The 17754-nt window shown below is 46.7% G+C and overlaps 1 protein-coding gene across 3 annotated transcripts in view; it reads right to left on the reverse strand.

Annotated features, from left to right (window-relative positions):
- Positions 1 to 17754, reverse strand: part of TOP2B (DNA topoisomerase II beta) — a 164473-nt gene that overhangs the window by 98979 nt on the left and 47740 nt on the right. For all 3 annotated transcript variants that reach the window (XM_073568361.1, XM_073568360.1, XM_073568362.1), the window contains exon 12: positions 16813 to 16970. In XM_073568361.1, coding sequence (XP_073424462.1) covers positions 16813 to 16970 — 158 coding nt within the window. The remainder of the gene's footprint in view (positions 1 to 16812; positions 16971 to 17754) is intronic.

Raw genomic sequence — 17754 nt, forward strand, 5'->3', positions numbered from 1 at the left:
TCTGATCTGAGGACCAACAAATAACCCTTCCTTCAGTTTTGCTGGTGAAATGCTGGAGAATCTCTGTGAAATGTACTGGAACCCTGGTGATTTTGTCTTTGCCATGGCTTTCACAAAGTTTTTAATCAATCCCAACTTTATATGTAGAGGAGGAAGGAAGATTTTTGTTGGCACAACTAAAGAATCATGCTGAACTTTGTCTCTACCAGGAGCATAGATGTTTCTCTGTCCCCAATCATGATGAACATAATGCTCTACTGTATTTCTACTGTCCCATAAACACAAGAAGCAACAATATTTAGTGAAACCACCTTGCATTCCCATTAGCAGACCAATCACTTTCAAACCTCCACAGATATTCCATTGATGATGCTTATATTATTGTATAATATTTAGAATTGAGAGTCCTCAGTGGACTGACCACTGAGGACTCTCAAATTCTAAATATTTTTCTATCCACTAGCTAACACTGTACAAAGATATTTATCTTTCCTGTATATTATTGTATAGCATCCAAAACAACTGACAGATTTTCATAACTTTCCTTTAGATAGCATGAGGGAGCAATAGGGATTGATGGTTTCATATTTCCATTGTGAAGCAACACTGCTTTCAAACTTCTCTGGGATGAGTCAATAAACAATGGCCAATTTGCAACAAAATACTCTTGGTTCAGTTCTTCAAAGAGCCCATTCACAATGTTACAGTACACCATTGGTCCATCAACTGTGAAAAATTGTGTTAAAGTGTTACTTCTGTTTCGGTAATAACACACTTTGACATCATCGTGAAGAGGATTCTTCTGTTTCAACCTAGATGCAAGAAGTTCAGCTTTATCTTTTGACAATGAAAGGTCTCTGATGAGATCATTTAATTCATAATTAGTAAAGCGTTCTGGCTGCTCCATCAGGTACATACTCATTTTGACTGGAGGTCTCCATGTCTTCGTCAGTAGCTTCAGCTCCATAGTCTTCATATTCTACTTCATTTTCATCCAATCCAGACAACGGTGACACAGGAACTGGCAAATTACCATCATGTGGAACTGGCCTAATCGAGGTTTCAAGTTCAGGGTAATTAATCTTCTGTTTGTTCTTTGCAGAAATAGGGATTTTTGTGTACTCACCGTAAAATTCTTTTCTCCGAGCCAATCATTGGGGGACAGAGACCGTGGGTGTTATACTGCTGGCCACTAGGAGGACACTAAGTAAACCAGAAAAAAAGTTAGCTCCTCCCCTGCAGTATACACCCTCTCGCTGGCTGAGATTCTACAGTTCGGTGAAAAAAGCAGTAGGAGCATAAACCGTTCACAATAGCCACAACAATATCTGTTATGAATGGGTCACCGAGGAGGAAAACAAGACCAAGCCAAGTCACAGAAAACCAGAGAGGTTGGTAACTATGCGGATTGCAGACCCCTGATCCTAACCACACAACTAACAGCAGCCGTGGAGTGTACCTACAATGATTCTAGACGCCTCGTCACAGCCGGAGGACTAAATAAGCCTAAAGCAAGAAAAGGGGAAATCTAGAACTGCCCCAGAGCAGACCCCAAAGCAATAGACAGCCCCCACACATGTATTGATGGTGAGACAAGATGAAAACACGAACACAGGTAGGAAAATAGGCTGAGCAAATGATGGGGCCCACACTAGCTAGAAGGGACAGGAAAGGAAAGATACTGTCTGCAATCATGCCAAAAAACCCTGCAAAAATGTCCAACACTTCTGATAGCAAAAAATACCCTGAAGTCACTAGACTTCTCCCACTATATCAGCACTCTGGCATATTCTGAGAACAGAGCAAAAAGAGGCCAATCTAATAAGGGACAAAAAACAAACTGGCACATAGTGACATAAGAGTGGAAATTCAGCACAGCCCCAGCCGGGGCTGGCTGACCACACAAAAAACTGAATAGACCAAACCAAATCAAATGTGAACATTAGCAAAGACAACTTAGCTTGAGATGGCAGGAACTGAGCTGGAAACTAAGACCTCAGGAGGCAGGAAAAAATCACCAGCATGGGAATAGGGAGTCGGCTGTCTTAAATCCAGTCTGAGACTCCAGATGTCCACTCCTCTTCCTCATTATCAGGTGGCAGGTCTCTGTTAATTAGATCAGCTTCACTACCTCCTGCCACCACAAGAGGGAACCCGGAAAGAGAACTCACAACTCCTCTGTCAGCACAACCAGCTCCCTCACCAGAAACCAGAGGCAGACCAGAAAATGAGTTCACAACAAATATCAATGCCTAAGAATGCTACAGTGAGCCAATAGGCTAAAAAGGGTGGGTGCTGCGTCCCCCAATGATTGGCTCGGAGAAAAGGATTTTACAGTGAGTACACAAAAATCCATATTTCTCCTACACCTCATTGGGGGACACAGAGATCGTGGGACTTCCTAAAGCAGTCCCTGGGTGGGGAGCATACATATGCTAATACCCCATGTTCCACTGAGTGAACACCGTGGTACTGCCGATTGCAGGCAGCGTCTGCCGAGAGCTGCATCCGCAGATGCCTGAGAATGAATTAGGCAATGTTTGTAAAGGTACGCAAGCTGGACCAAGTTGCAGCCTTGCGGAGAGGCCTGAGAATGAATTTGGTAACTTTTTGTTAAAGTATGCAGACTGGACGAAGTCGCAGCCTTGCAGACCTGTTCTGCCGAGGCCTGGTGCCGAAAGATCGAAGAGGCGCTCACTGACCGGGTAGAGCGCACCTTAATCCCCGCTGGGACAGGTGCGTTCCTGACACGGTAGGATACCTGAATCGCCAAGCGAATCAACCTGGCTAGACCCTTCCTATGCCCGTCTGGAAGTATGAACAGGGTATCTGACTTGTGGAAAGGAGCCATCTGCGAGATGTACCGTCTCAGCGCCCTAACCACATCCAGGGTGTGGAGGGCCTTCTCAATGCGATGGACTGGCGCCGGAACAAAAGGAAGGCAAAACAATTTCCCCGTTGAGATGGCAAGAGGAGAGGGCCTTGTCTAGGAAGGACGGGAACGTCCTGAGAACTACCTTTCCCTGATGAAAATTCAGAAACGGAGAACGGCATGTAAGGGCTGCTAATTCCGAAACTCGCCTTATTGACGTAGTTGCCACTAGAGAGACCACCTTCCAAGAGAGGACGGTCAGTGACACGTCCTGCAGCAGTTCGAAAAGGAACCTCCTGAAAGGCCCCGAGAACCGGGTTAAGGCCCCATGAGTCAAATGGTCTTCTATAAGGAGACGCCACATGGGAAACTCCCTGAATGAACGTCTTGAGCTGAAGCTTGGTGGCAATTTGTGTTGGAAAAGCACTCACAAGGCCGAAGTTTTGCCGTTGAGCGAGCTAAGCGCAAGGCCTGATATTAATCCGGATTGAAGGAATTCCAATATGGCCAGAATGGAAAATACCGGAAGTGATCGACCATGAACCTTGCACCACAAAAAAAGGAAGGTTGTCTAGGTGCGGTGATAGATGCGCATGGACACAGGCTTCCTGGTACTAATCATGGTGGAAATCACGTTGTGAGGGAAACCAGCCTTAGCTAAAAACCAGGATTCAACGGCCATGCCATCAAAGACAGGACCCTGGAGTTCTGGTGGTAAATCGGGTCCTGCGAGAGTAGACCCATCTGATATGAAAGTCGCCAGGAGATGTCGGTGACTAGTTGTATTAGTTCTGCATACCATGCTCGGCGCGGCCAGTCTGGCGCGACTAGGATCACTGGCACTACCTCCGCTCTGATCCTCTTGATGACCCTCGGAAACAAGGGAAGAGGGGGGGAGATGTACAGGAGCCGGAACCGGTGCTATGGCGGAACTAGAGCGTCCACTCCGATGGCGCAAGGATTGCGTGATCGGAAAATGAACCGAGGAACCTTGTTGTTTAGTCTTGGGGCCATGAGATCCACATCTAGAGTCCTCCAACGATGACAAATCTGCTGAAAGAGTTCCGGATGAAGAGACCACCTCCCCGAGGCAATGTCTTGGTAACCGAGAAAATCTATCTTCCAATTTTCCAAGCCCGGGATGTGGCTTGCTGAGATGGGCGAGTGGTTGGTCTCGGCCCTATGGAAGATGAAACTCACTTCGTGCATCGCCATCCTGCCCCAAAAACCTCCCTGAGGGTTGATATACGCTACAGCCGTGGCGTTGTCGGATTGAGACCTGCGAAGAGATGGTGGAAACTCCTTAGAGCTAATCTGATTGTTCTTATCTCCCAAAATTAATTGGGAGACGTGACTCTCGGGTTGACCAATGACCTTGTGCCGTGAGGTGACGAGGGACCGCACCCCAACTGAGGAGACTTGCGTCGGAGGTTACTACCAACCATCTTACTGTGGGTAAAGACCTCCCTTGATCCAGGGAGGACCTCGGTGTCTACTCCCTGAGGGCTTGCCTGTCCCGCAGGGACGGAGGAATTCGACGGTCCAGGGAGAACGGGTTGTCTGTATGAGGTCTGGGAGCCTCTGTCTCCTCGCGGGGACAGATCTGATCCGAAAAAGAAGGTAGAGGAGGACCAACTGGAATTGTTGCAAGAAAATCGAAACCCGTCGGCTGTTGGAGCGAAAACGGCCGAACAGCCCTTTGTCGACGAAGGAATTTACTTGTCTTCTCCCACGGTAGTATCAGAAATGAGCTGGTCCAGTCTCTCTCCAAAAAGATGACCCGCTTGAAATGGGTGGAGAAGTCAACAAACTTTTGGATGTGGCATCCGCCCACCAGCTGCGGAGCCCTGGGGCTCTTCTAATGGAGATCGCATTAGCGGAAGTATGAGCCGTGCAATTGGCAGCCTGAAAAGAAGCGTCTACTACAAAGTTCACTGCGTGAATCATCTGGCTGGCGACAGAAGTTGTCTCCAGAGGAAGATTGGTGCCCTGGAAGGCAGTAATCAGGACTTCTGCCCAAGCGGACATGCCTTAGTGACCTAAACTGCGGCGAAGGATGGAATAAACGCCGTTCATGAAGCTTCCAAAAAATTGAACAGGCAAGGTAGTCAATTTGATGATCGGAGGGGTTTCTGACCGAGGAACCCCCAGAAACGGATAGGAGCGTTGTGGAAGCAAGACGCGGTATAGGAGGGTCCACCGGAGGGATCTGTAATCGATCCTTCATTAGGTCTGGATCAAGAGGGTATTTAGCCAGAGTAAACTTTTGCCCAGTGAACCACTTATGGCTGATCCCTATGATACTGGACAGCTGGTAAATAATCAGCGCACACGCTTATTCCTTAAATGAGGAGTGCTGGAGCGGGAATATTTTCCTCATTCAATCTCAGAATCCTGTTGACTGATTCTATAAGAGAATCAAGCGACTCTTGATCAGTTGGGGAATTTTGAGGGGCTGACGTGACAGATACAAAATCAGAGTTATGCTCGCTGTGAACCTCAGGAGAGGGCGAGCGAGAGACAGGAGTCGCTGATGCTGAGGCGCGAACGTGACTAGGGGACGCGCCATGAGCCCGCCATGGCAGAGAGTCCTCCCGGAGGGGGAATATAGCCTTGGTCAGAGGCTCCACCGACCGTAACAGGGGCGCAGCCCACTGGGGGGTACCAGACGCAGGAGGCCTGTCAGCAGCGGCTGCGAGGGGCGTTGGAGCGAAGGTCAGGACGCGGTTCGGGCGCAGGCCGGGTCGCGGTCCGTGCATAACGGTTTAGCTTGAGCACTGGAGAGTCATGCTCGCTGTGGTAAAGCCAACTTGCAGGTAGTACACACGGTAGACAAGCGCAGTGTGCTTCTTAGCGGCTCGTTTAGCCTCTTGTGAGTGAGGCATAGCTCTCCAGAAAGGGTTAACGGCAGAGTCTGACTGCAGCTGCAGGGAATGTGCTGGGAAGGGGTTAAGCTTTAATTTGAGGGCAGATGCAGCTTACCCACGGTCCTGTGTTATGTCCCCCGGGGAGGAAAGCAGTGGCCCTGTGGCGTCACCCGGAATTCGACTGCTCCTGAAGGGGTTAATTGCAGCAGAGGTAACAGACATGGCCCCCGAGATTAGAATTGCGCGTCTCGTTTGGAATGAGAGGCGCCAAGAGGAGGAGGGCGGTGACGATAGCGCGGTCGGCGCTATTCAAATTGCGGCCTAGTAGACCGGAAAAGCCAGGGACTAAATTTTTGGCCTACCCGCGGTAGGAGCCGGGGGCGGGGAGGGGGCGGCGCTATTTAAATTGCGGCCTAGCAGGCCAAAAAAGCCGGGGGCTAAATTTCTGGCCTCCCCGCGGTAAGCGCCGGGCGGGGGGGCCCACGACCGGGCGCCAGTGTACCGCCGCTGACGCTAAGTCAGCGCTTCTCCAGGGGACAAGGACCTGACCCCATACCTCCACTCCTGTGCTCAGTCAGGTCGTTGCTGTTCCAGGGTCTTTCAGTCTCATCCTCCAGGCGATGTAGCAGAGCTGGAGGAGGTTTTACAGGGGGATATTGCTCAATCGATCCACCCTCTGGGTAGGGGGACGGAGAGCTCTGGGGCTGATTCAGGGCATCCGAAAAAGCGCTGTTCAGGTCTGCTCCATGCACTCCTGTGCTACGTCCTGTTGCGCTTGCCCTCGTATCCATGGAGTACCGACCATAAGGGAACCATCGTCAGAGGAATCGGCCCCATTCGTCGCAGGAAAGTGTACGTGAAGGGTTACTCCACGTGCTTGCCTGTTGTTGGTTCGGGGGAGAGCGGGCCGTAGAAAGGAACCGTCGCCCCCTTCACTCCGTTAATTAAAAATTCAAAAATAAAATAAAAACGGTGGGGTCTGAAACCAGAGCCAAGTGCCCCCTATAGACACTAAGTAAGGCTGGTTTCACACTAGCGTTTTTTTTGCGCTGCGTTTTTGCGCATACATGCGCATGTGTCCTTTTCCCCTATCTTTAACATGGGTGCTCATGGTCTAGCGTTTGCATGCGTTTTACGTGTGCATGCGGTTTTTTGTAGTGTGCGCCCAAGCGTCCGACCTGTCTCACAAAAACGCATGCGCACGGAATGCGCAAAAAACCACATTACAATCTATGGGAACGCAGATGTGTGCATGGATATGCGCACGTATGCGTTTAAAAACGCATGCGTTTTAAGAGTAAAAATGGCTAACAAATGGTTAAAACACATGTGCAAAAAAGCAGCAAACGCATAGAAAACGCATGATGCGTTTTTTGTATGCGTTTGCACTGCGCAAAAACGCAGCGCAAAAAAACGCTAGTGTGAAACTAGTCTAAGAACTGGAGAATCTCAGCCAGCAAGAGGGTGTATACTGCAGGGGAGGAGCTAACTTTTTTTCTGGTTTACTTAGTGTCCTCCTAGTGGCCAGCAGCATAACACCCACGGTCTCTGTGTCCCACAATGAGGCATAGGAGAAAAGCCTTTCAGTTTGACAAAAGTAGCAGTCATCACTATGATTTTTGGGTTCTCTCCAAATCAAGGGAACAGCAAATGGCATAGCCACTTTCCTCTAATTTAACCACTCATGAAAACCATTTGAACAACTTGAGCATATCACATGAGGGGCCCAGCTTTTGTCTTGATCACCAAGTGGACACTTAAAGTACATTTGGTGCATCTTTTTAATATCATGTGTGATTGAATGTACTTGGCCTTTTGGTGTAAAAGAACCATACACATAGCAGAATCTATTCGGATGATTGATACACTATTGAGGCATTTTTCTTCTTTAAATAAGATCAAACAGTAGAGTAAGTTCAGTTCAATGGTGGTGACAAACTAAAAAAAATGTGATGATCTGATATGTAGATATTTCCCCAGAGATGACAGAGGCAGCTTTTATTTAGAATTGATTTTACTGGAGGTAATCTGATAGATAACTACCGTATTTTTCGGACTATAAGACACACCCCAAATTTTCAGAAAGAAAATGGGTAAAAAAAATTAATGAGTCACAAGGGGGTCCTGAATTCAGTTTATCGGGGGGAAAGAGGGAAGGGGAAATCGGCACCGCTGGTGGCAGCAGGAGTAGGGCGATTCTTCCGGTGGTCCGACGCTGCAGGGCAATGATCTCGTTCCCATCCCAGCCTGGTGCGGCTGGTTCGGTGGTGTGGGGGGGCTCCGGCGACATTTTCTGATGTCCGACGCTGCAGGGCGATGATGGTGCAGCGGTGCTCGGTGTTGCCGGGGGCTCTGGTGACATTTTCTGAAAGCCCGGAGCTCCCACACGTCTATTGCCTCGATGCTGTGGCCTCCAGAGGCGGCGAATGCGCAGATTGAGATCTCTGTAACGAGATCTCGTCCCAAGCAGAGATCTCAATCTGTGCATGCGCTGCCTGAATCTTCGCTTCAGCTCCTGAAAGGAAGAAACAGCCTCCGGAGACCAATTCAACACATCAGCACCCTTTTTAGTCAGATCAGTCAATGGCTTGGCAATACTAGAAAATTTTGCTATAAATTTCCGATAAAAATTAGCAAAACCCAAAAAGTTCTGGAGGGCCTTCAAAGAAGTGGGCTGAACCCAATCATAAATGGCCTGTACCTTGGCCGGGTCCATTTCAATAGTTGACGGAGACAAAATAAATCCCAAAAATGAAATCCTCTGTACCCCAAAAAGGCATTTCGATCCTTTGACATACAGGGAATTCAGCTCACCCAGCAGGGAATGGCAGAAATCCAGAAAAACAAGGCAAAACAAAACCAAAACAGAAATGCAAAAAGTAGAGCAGAAAACTTAGCTTTTGAGGAGCAGGAATCAGACTGGTCTCCAAGAATCCCTCAGAGTAATCACCCGCAAGGCAGAAGGGCGTCGGCTGCCTTATATCCAGTCAGCAATCCCAGTCACCCAGTCATCATCATTCTGCTCAGGTGCTTTGTAATCAGCCTCACTACCTTCCTTCACAGAAGAGAGAGTTCATCAGACCTCAATGGTGAAGGGGAAAATGAACTCACAACAGTACCTCCCCCTTGAGGAGGGGTCACCGAACCCTCATCCACGCCACCAGGGCGATCAGGGTGAGCCCGATGAAAGGCACGCACCACTCTTTTGGCATGAATATCAGAGGCAGAGACCCAGGAATTATCCTCCTGACCATAACCCTTCCACTTAACCAAATACTGGAGTCTCCGTCTAGCCAGACGGGAATCCAGTATCTTCTCTACCTCATAAGTCCTTGTTGAAGAGGTTTGTTGAACCAGTTGTTCCTGGGGTGGCACCTCCGGACCCTGTATTAGTTGAAGGTAACATGGAATATGAGGTAGAGAAGATAATGGATTCCCGTCTGGCTAGACGGAGACTCCAGTATTTGGTTAAGTGGAAGGGTTATGGTCAGGAGGATAATTCCTGGGTCTCTGCCTCTGATACTCATGCCAAAAGATTGGTGCGTGCCTTTCATCGGGCTCAACCTGATCGCCCTGGTGGCGTGGATGAGGGTTCGGTGACCCCTCCTCAAGGGGGAGGTACTGTTGTGAGTTCATTTTCCCCTTCACCATTGAGGTCTGATGAACTCCCTCTTCTGGTGAAGGAAGGTAGTGAGGCTGATTACAAAGCACCTGAGCAGAATGATGATGACTGGGTGACTGGGATTGCTGACTGGATATAAGGCAGCCGACGCACTTCTGCCTTGCGGGTGATTACTCTGAGGGATTCTTGGAGACCAGTCTGATTCCTGCTCCTCAAAAGCTAAGTTTTCTGCTCTACTTTTTGCATTTCTGTTTTGGTTTTGTTTTGCCTTGTTTTTCTGGATTTCTGCCTTTCCCTGCTGGGTGAGCTGAATTCCTCTTTGCTCTGTCTTCAGATAATACCTGAGTACTGATATAGTCTTTTTGAAGCCTAGCGTCTTCAGGGCTTTTTTCCCTATCTGTCTGTTGGCTCTTGTTTTTGAGAGGGTTTTGGCGGATTGCAGACAGCAGCTTTTCTATTCTGTCCTATTTAGTTAGCTTGGGCCCCATCGTTTGCTCAGCCAATCTTTCTATCTGTGTGAGTGTTTTTTCATCTTGCTTCACCGTCATTATATGTTGGGGGCTGCCTATTGCTTTGGGGTCTGCTCTGGGGCAGTTTAGATTTCCCTTTCTGTCTTTGGGCTATGTAGTTCTCCGGCTGTGATCGAGGGGTCTAGGGCACCGTAGGAACCCCCCACGGCTACTGCTAGTTGTTGTTGTTAAGTTCAGGGGTCTGCAATCCGACAGCTGCCAACTTCTCTGGTTTTCTGGACTTAGCTAGTATTTCTGTTTTTGCCTCCTACGGTGACTCATTCATAACACTTAGGTAAGAAGGAACGGGCCAGAGAACTACCTTGTCTTGATGAAGAATCAGGAAAGGAGATCAGCAACACAGATCCGCTAACTCAGAAACTCTCATGTTAGACGTAATGGCAACCAAAAAGGCCACTTTCCATGACAGGAGAGAAGCTGGAATGTCTTGAGTGAGCTCAAAAGTAGCGCTCTGAAGTGCACTGAGGACAAGCATAAGATCCCATGGATCTATTGGAGGGTGATAAGGCAGAGCTAGGTGGGCGACTCCTTGAAGGAAAGTCTATAACTGGGAACAAGAGGCCAGCTCTTGTTGAAAAAGAACTGACAGTGCAAAAACTTGACCCTTTAGAGTACTAAGAGACAAACCAGAATCAAGACCCACTTGTAGAAACTCCAGGATGGAAGGAAGAGAAAAAGACAGAGACCAAATTGTTGTCCTCACTCCACCGAAAGAAGGCTTTCCAGTACCTGTGGCAGATACGAGAGGATGCTGGTTTTCTTGCCCTTATCATGGTCTGCATGACCTGATGAGAAAAACCAGCCTCTCTCAGGACCGCGGCCTCAACGGCCATGCCGTTAAACTCAGAGACTGTGAACTCTGGTGGAAGAGGGGGCCTTGTTGGAGAAGAACTGGATGGTCTGGAAGCCTCCAGGAGCGTCCATGAGTACGTTCATTAGCTCCGCGTACCAGGCCCTTCTTGGCCAGTCCGGAGCTACCAGGATTACGGTGATTCCCTCCGCCTTTATCTTTTTATGACTCTTGGAATCAAGGAAAGAGGCGGAAAAAGATAAGGCAGTTGGAATTGGGACCATGGGATCACTAGGGCATGGTTACGAACTGAGGAACCTTGTGGTTCATTCAAAGCCATCATGTCGAAATCCGGAGTGCCCCATTTCTGACACATTTGGTTGAAAACGTAGGAGTTGAGAGACCATTCGCCTGATGCGAGACCCTGATGACTCAGAAAATCAGCTGCCCGATTTTCCACCCCCGGAATGTGTACGACTTATATTGCGGGAATGTGACGTACCGCCCATTGCAGAATCCTTGTTACCTCTGCCATCACATGTTTGCTGCGAGTCCCTCCCTGGTGGTTTATGTAAGCCACCGCCGTGGTGTCCGACTGAATGTGGACCGGATGGCCTCCTAGGAGGGACTGCCAGCAGAAATTGGCAAGAAAAATTGCCCCGATTTCCAGAAGATTAATGGGGAGAGCGGCTTCTCGGACGTTCCAGCGACCCGGCGCTGTGTGATGAAGGAAGACCGCTCCCAAGCCAAGAAAACTGGCGTTGGTGGTGATGACCTGCCACTGGAGAGGAAGGACTTCCCGTGCATGACTGAGGCGGACAACATCCACCAGGTCAGGGATTGCCTCACTTTGAGAGGCAGTAGAATGGGCTGGTCCATCGAGACTGCCCTCTTGTCTCAGGTAGGCAAGAGGGCCAGCTGAAGAGAACGAGTATGGAACTGGGCAAAGAGCACTGCTTCCATGGCAGCAATCATCTTCCCCAGGACTATCATGCAGGACTGGAGGGAAAGAGGAATTGGTCGTGGAAACTTTTCCTTTGAAGGAAGACATGGGGCTTGAGCCGTGTCAAACCTCATCCCCAGAAACACCAGGTGTTGAGCTGGGGTCATGGAGGACTTCTCTCTGTTGACAATCCAGCCGATTGATCTGAAGGCTCAGGTCGCAGTCTCAGCGGGATGGTCCCTTGATCAAAAGACAGTCCAATTAAGAGATTATGAGAATTGCTTTGGAGCGAAGGATGGCCATGACCGCTGCCATAACCTTCGTATATACTCTGGGGGCAGAGGCCAGGCTGAATGGAAGGGCAGTGAACTGGTAATGATCATCCTGGATCGCAAACCGCAGGAATCTCTGATGTTGAACACAAACAGGAATGTGAAGATAAGCATCCTGAATGTGTACAGAAAAGATATTCTCCTGGTTCCATGGAGGCGATCACTGAACGTAGGGACTCCATCCTTAAATGGAGGATCCGAACATGATGGTTCAGACGCTTGACGTCCAAAATCGGACGGAGCAAACCGTCTTTCTTCGGGACTACGAAAAGATTGGAGTAGAACCTTGAAAAGCATTCGTTCCAGGGAACAGGTACGATTACGCCTGTGCGTAGAACAGAAGAGACGGCCTAAAGAACCTCTGGAGTCTGAGACGGGATTCTTGGCAGACGAGACAAAGAAACGTCTTTCTCGGGGGGGGGGGGGGGGGGGGGAGAAAAGTCGATTTTGTAACCAGATGTGACTAGCTCTCTGACCCAGGCATCGCCGACCGTCGACAACCAGGCGCCCCAGAAGAGAAAAAGCCGGCCTCCCACCCTGGAGATAATCCTTTTTTGCATACTGTCAGCCCCCTAGCGACAGCAGCATACACCCATGGTTACGTGTCCCCCAATGAAGCGATAAAGAAAACTAGTTTTTGCAACAAAAAGCGTGTTTCAGTGTGAGAACAGCCAAACGTAAAAACCCGATACAAATCTGGTACCGCTGTAATCGCACCGAACCGATGAATAAAGTCACCTAATCACTTATACTGCACGAGGAACGGCATAAAAAATAAATAAAACCAATTCTTCACATACTGTTGATTTTTCCATTCTGCCTCCCAAAGATCGCAGTAAGGCTCGGCACACATTTATCCAGTGCTCTCCGATGAGCGCTTACACCGGTTTCCGTGTAAATCTCTGAAATACGTGATTCAGATAGAACCTCTGGCTGAATATTGCCTATAATGAGGCAGATGGAGGCACTGTGGATGCCATCTGACTTGTGATCTGGCAGTGTCCGTCTTTTTAGGATTGCATAAAAGTGCCGTTGGCCACAGTTTTGTGTACTTCTTGAAAAAAGGACACCAAAAACCGCCAGTTAAACAAGAATTTGTGAATAAAGTCAACTTTATTGTCCGAATGGAAAGAAATATATACATTAAGAGAGGCCAATGTACACAGTTTGAAAATGTGTGGTGTGGTTGGATGGATTGTCCGGGTGTGACGTCCGCTGAGCTACTGCAGAATAGGATAAGCGTTTCCTAAGTGTTTCTGACACAAGTTTGTTCTGTAAAATGAAGCAGGGTACAACCCTTTCTTTTTGTAACGGTACCAAGCTCTGATGAACCGGTTTGAATATGGGAGGTATTGTGATGGGGGTTGGGTAGTGGGTAGGGTGTTGTGATAGGGGGTGGTGGGATATAAAGAAAAAACTAAATTGATTTAAATAATTTGTATCAGTCTGGAGTCTGTACCAAACTATGCTATAATATGAATGTATGTTTTAATAAAAAATACATTAAGAAAAAAAGATAATGACACCACTGAACAGAGGCCAGCTGGAGTCCAGAGTAACTCTGCTGCCTCACTTTAGTGAATGGATCCATCGGGGGTTTCAACTGAGTCACGTCACTCAGAGATTTAGATGGAAACCCCAAAGTAAGTGCTCAGCGTTGAGCACCAGATAAATGTAATCCCAAACATGATGTAAAATGTTCCCAATAAAAGCTTAAACTCAATCCACAAAAAAAGCAAGTCCTCACTCAGATCTGTCATCTGTTAACGGAAATATAGGGGGCTTCCACATTACTGGTAGCACAAAGGTTCTGGAAAAGCAAAATGGCTTCTTATCCGCCAAAAGAAATTCAGCAAATTTTTGGCTCCCAATTCCAAATGCCACCCTCCCTTCTAAGCCCGAGAGTGCCTAAAACACATATAGCGCCCACGTTTGGCATTTCTGTAGTGATGAGAGCCCGCTTAATTTACAGGTGCGTGTCTCCAGAAGCACGAGCTGGGCATAATGTGCTGATCACCACAAAGGCAGTTTGCAATTTTCACTCTGCAACATCCACTGCTGCCTGTTTCTGGAAAACACCCATGGAGTCAAAATTGTCATTACATCTGTAGATAAATTCCCAAAGGGTTATAATTTCCAAAATCGGGTCACTTGAGGGGGGGGGGGGGGGGATTCTGCCGCTCTTCTAGCACTTAAGGGCTCTTTATATGGAATCCATAAACTAGTCTAGGAAATGGCGCTCCAGGAAGCAAATAGTGCTCGGTCCCTCCTGAGTCACTCTGTACGGCAGTGTGGTGCTGTACAGCCACATATGGGGCATTTCTACATTCAGCACTTACCTGTGTGACTAGCGTCTTATGCAAGCCTTATCTGTGTGCATTTTTTCTACTAGGCAGCCAACCCCTTCATTATTTAGGTGAGTGGATGGTTGTTCTCATCAGCAGCGTGCACCTGTGCTACTCCAGCTTTTATCGGTGGGGGCCTGCTGCATCCTGCTAGTGCATTTGTGATTTGACAAGGTTTTGCTGAGGCTATTTTTTATGATGTGTTTTTTGAGTTTCTCTATGTTGGCTGTTTTGAAATTAGTGTTAGGACTCGCAAGTTATGGTGACTAGTTTCCAAAATGGTGTCACTTTTGGGGGGCTGCCACTGTTTAGGCACATCAGGGGCTCTTCAAACGCGACATGGCGTCTGCTAATTATTCCATCAAATTTTGCATTCAAAAAGTCAAATGGCGTTCCTTACCTTCCAAACCCTGCTGTGTGCCCAAACAATACTATTCAACCACATATGGGGGTATCAGTATACTCGGGAGAAATTGCACAACAAACTGTATGGCACAATTTATCCTGTTACTCTTAAGAAAATGCAAAATATGGAGCTAAAAAAATATTTATTTGGGAAAAATGTGATTTTTTTTATTTCCACGGCTCTACGCTATAAACTTCTGTGAAGCACCTGTGGGTTCACGGTGTTCAATACACATCTAGATAAGTTCAATAAGGGGTCTAGTTTTCAAAATTGTGTCATTTGTTGGGGATTTCCACTGTTTAGGCACATCAGGGGCTCTTCAAACACGACATGGGGTCCACTAATTATTCCATCAAATTTTGCATTCCAAAAGTCAAATGGCGCTCCTTCCTTTCCAAGCTCTGCTGTGCACACAAACAGTTGTTTTCCTCAACATATTGAGTATCGGTGTACTCAGGAGAAATTGCACAACAAAATGTATGATCCATCTTCTCCTGTTACCCTTGCGAAAGTAAAAAAAAAAAAAATTGATCTAACGAAAATGTTTGTGAAAGAAAAGTAAATTTTTATTTTTTCCTTCCACATTCCAAAAATTTCTGTGAAGCACCTGAAAGGTTAATAAACTTCTTGAATGTGGTTTTGAGCACCTTGAGGGGTGCAGTTTTTAGAATGGTGTCATTTTTGGGTATTTTCTTTCATATAGGCCCCTCAAAGGCACTTCAAGTGTGAGGTAGTCCATAAAAAAATGGTTTTGCAAATTTTGTTGTAAAAATGAGAAATCGCTGGTCAACTTTGAGGCTATGTGCACACGTTGCGGAATTGCCGCTGAAATTTCCACGGGAATTCCATTCTGCAGGAAATATGCGAGAAAACCGCATTTTAATTCCCGCCTATTTCCAGCGGAAAAACTAGCGATTTGCAAGCGTAATTAGCTTGCAGAATGCTAGCGTTTTCCAAGCGATCTGTAGCATCGCTTGGAAAACTGATTGACAGGTTGGTCACACTCGTCAAACATAGTGTTTGACTAGTGTGACCAACTTTTTACTATTGTGGCTGCCTATGCAGCATCAGTAGCAAAAGATAGGATGTAAAAAATAATAAAAAAAATAAATAAATAAAAAAGCGTGTTATTCTCACCTTCCAACGTCCCACGCAACGTCCCCAATCCTCGCGATGCTCCCGTTCCCAGCGATGCCTTGCGAAACCGCTACGTCATCACAGGTCCTTGCCACAAGGCATTACTGGGAACGGGAGTTGGCGGGAGCATCAGTAAGGCTGCGCGGGATGCCGGAAGGTGAATAGAACCAGATTTTTAATTCTTTTTTTTTTTTTCACAGGGATATGGTACCCAGGGCCTGGAGGACAGTCTCCTCTCCTCCAGATCGTGGGTACCATCCGCAAATGTTCTGCTTACTTTTCGCATGGTGGGCACAGCCACATGCGGAAAGTAAGCAGAACAATGCATTCCTACGTGTGTGGATTTTCCCGCGATTCCGCACAAAGAATGAACATGCTGCGTATTTTTCCGCAATGCAATTCCGCAGCGGAAAAATCCGCAGCATTAGCACAGCATGTGCGGAATCACATAGGATTGCATGGGATGCTTTTTTTTTTTTTTGCGTTTTCGCGGCAAAATTGCATGTTTAAAAGCGCCGCGAAAGCGCAAAAAAAAGCTACGTGTGAACACAGCCTTAACCCTTATAACTTCCTAACAAAAAAAATTATGTTTCCAAAATTGTGCTGATGTAATGTAGACATGTGTGAAATGTTATTTATTAACTATTTTGTGCGAGATAACTCTCTGATTTAAGAGCATAAAAATTAAAAGTTTAAAAATTGCGAAATTTTCAAAATTTTAACCACATTTCCATTTTTTTTCCCACAAAGAAACACAAGTCATATCAAATAAATTTTACCACTATCATAAAGTACAATATGTCGCGGGACAACAATCTCAGAATCACCAGGATCCGTTGAAGTGTTCCAGAGTTATTACCTCATAAGGTGAAAGTCAGAATTGTAAAAATTGGCCCGGTCATTGGGGTGAAAACAGGCTTCGGCTCAAAGGGGTTAAAGAGTAAAACTGCCATGTAGGATGCACTCACCTGTTTGTGAGAAGCTTCTCGTACATTGAGAATTTTTCCCCTGAGAGGGAATACTCCATACCGGTCACGACCAATAACGCCCAATCCAGACACAGCCAGAGATTTGGCAGAGTCTCCTTCAGTCAGAATAAGAGTGCAGTCCAAGGAATGTTTACCACCTAAAAAAGCAGCAGTTTTATTAAATATTCAAGTCACGACCTACCGGTAACATATTTGGGATTTTTCCTTGCAGTTTTATTTCTGCTATATTATTGCAGAGCTAAGGCATGATGTCTACATCTTAACAGTACTGTCTATTCAGAGTATGAAGACCATCTTTCTAAAGGCAGATGCTATATCCCTAGGAGACAGTCCACAAAGTAGTCTGAATATGGTGTGTACCATGACATGTAACAAAAAAAAAAGGCAATTGGTGAATACCTAAAACCAAAAATGGTCCATATGCTTTATTTACATAATATGGAATATTTAATCCTGAGAAAGCCCTCTAGGACTAAAATCTTCATACTCTCCATGTGGTCTACAATCATTTTCAACTGGAATAATTTATGAAAAAAAAGAAAGAAAAAGCTTGTGCGGATATATTATTGTTCCCTTCCTGTGTTCTTTCAATACATTCTCAAGCATATCCCCTTGATTCCTGATTTTGTCCAGGCTAGCCTGCCAAGTAATCAGTATAGACACATCCAAGACTTGGAATGAGCACAGTATGGCACATGAACTGTGCCTTTTTAAGTGCAGAATCAAAGCTTTCTTTGTACTATAAAAAGCATTAAGTTACTCCAAGTCTGTACCAGACACGTAGCAAAGATAAAAAAAAAAAATCTAAAAATCTGCAGAGAAGATGGTTATATGGTGCTGTAGTTTGGTGCAGACACATGCAGAAAACATGAAAATGAAAAGCAGCAGAAAAAAATACAGCATTTATGCTACATCTAAACA

The sequence above is a fragment of the Dendrobates tinctorius genome, unplaced genomic scaffold, assembly GCF_039654945.1.
Source record: "Dendrobates tinctorius isolate UK_male_01 unplaced genomic scaffold, ASM3965494v1 ptg000005l, whole genome shotgun sequence".
Classification (NCBI taxonomy): Eukaryota; Metazoa; Chordata; class Amphibia; order Anura; family Dendrobatidae; genus Dendrobates; species Dendrobates tinctorius.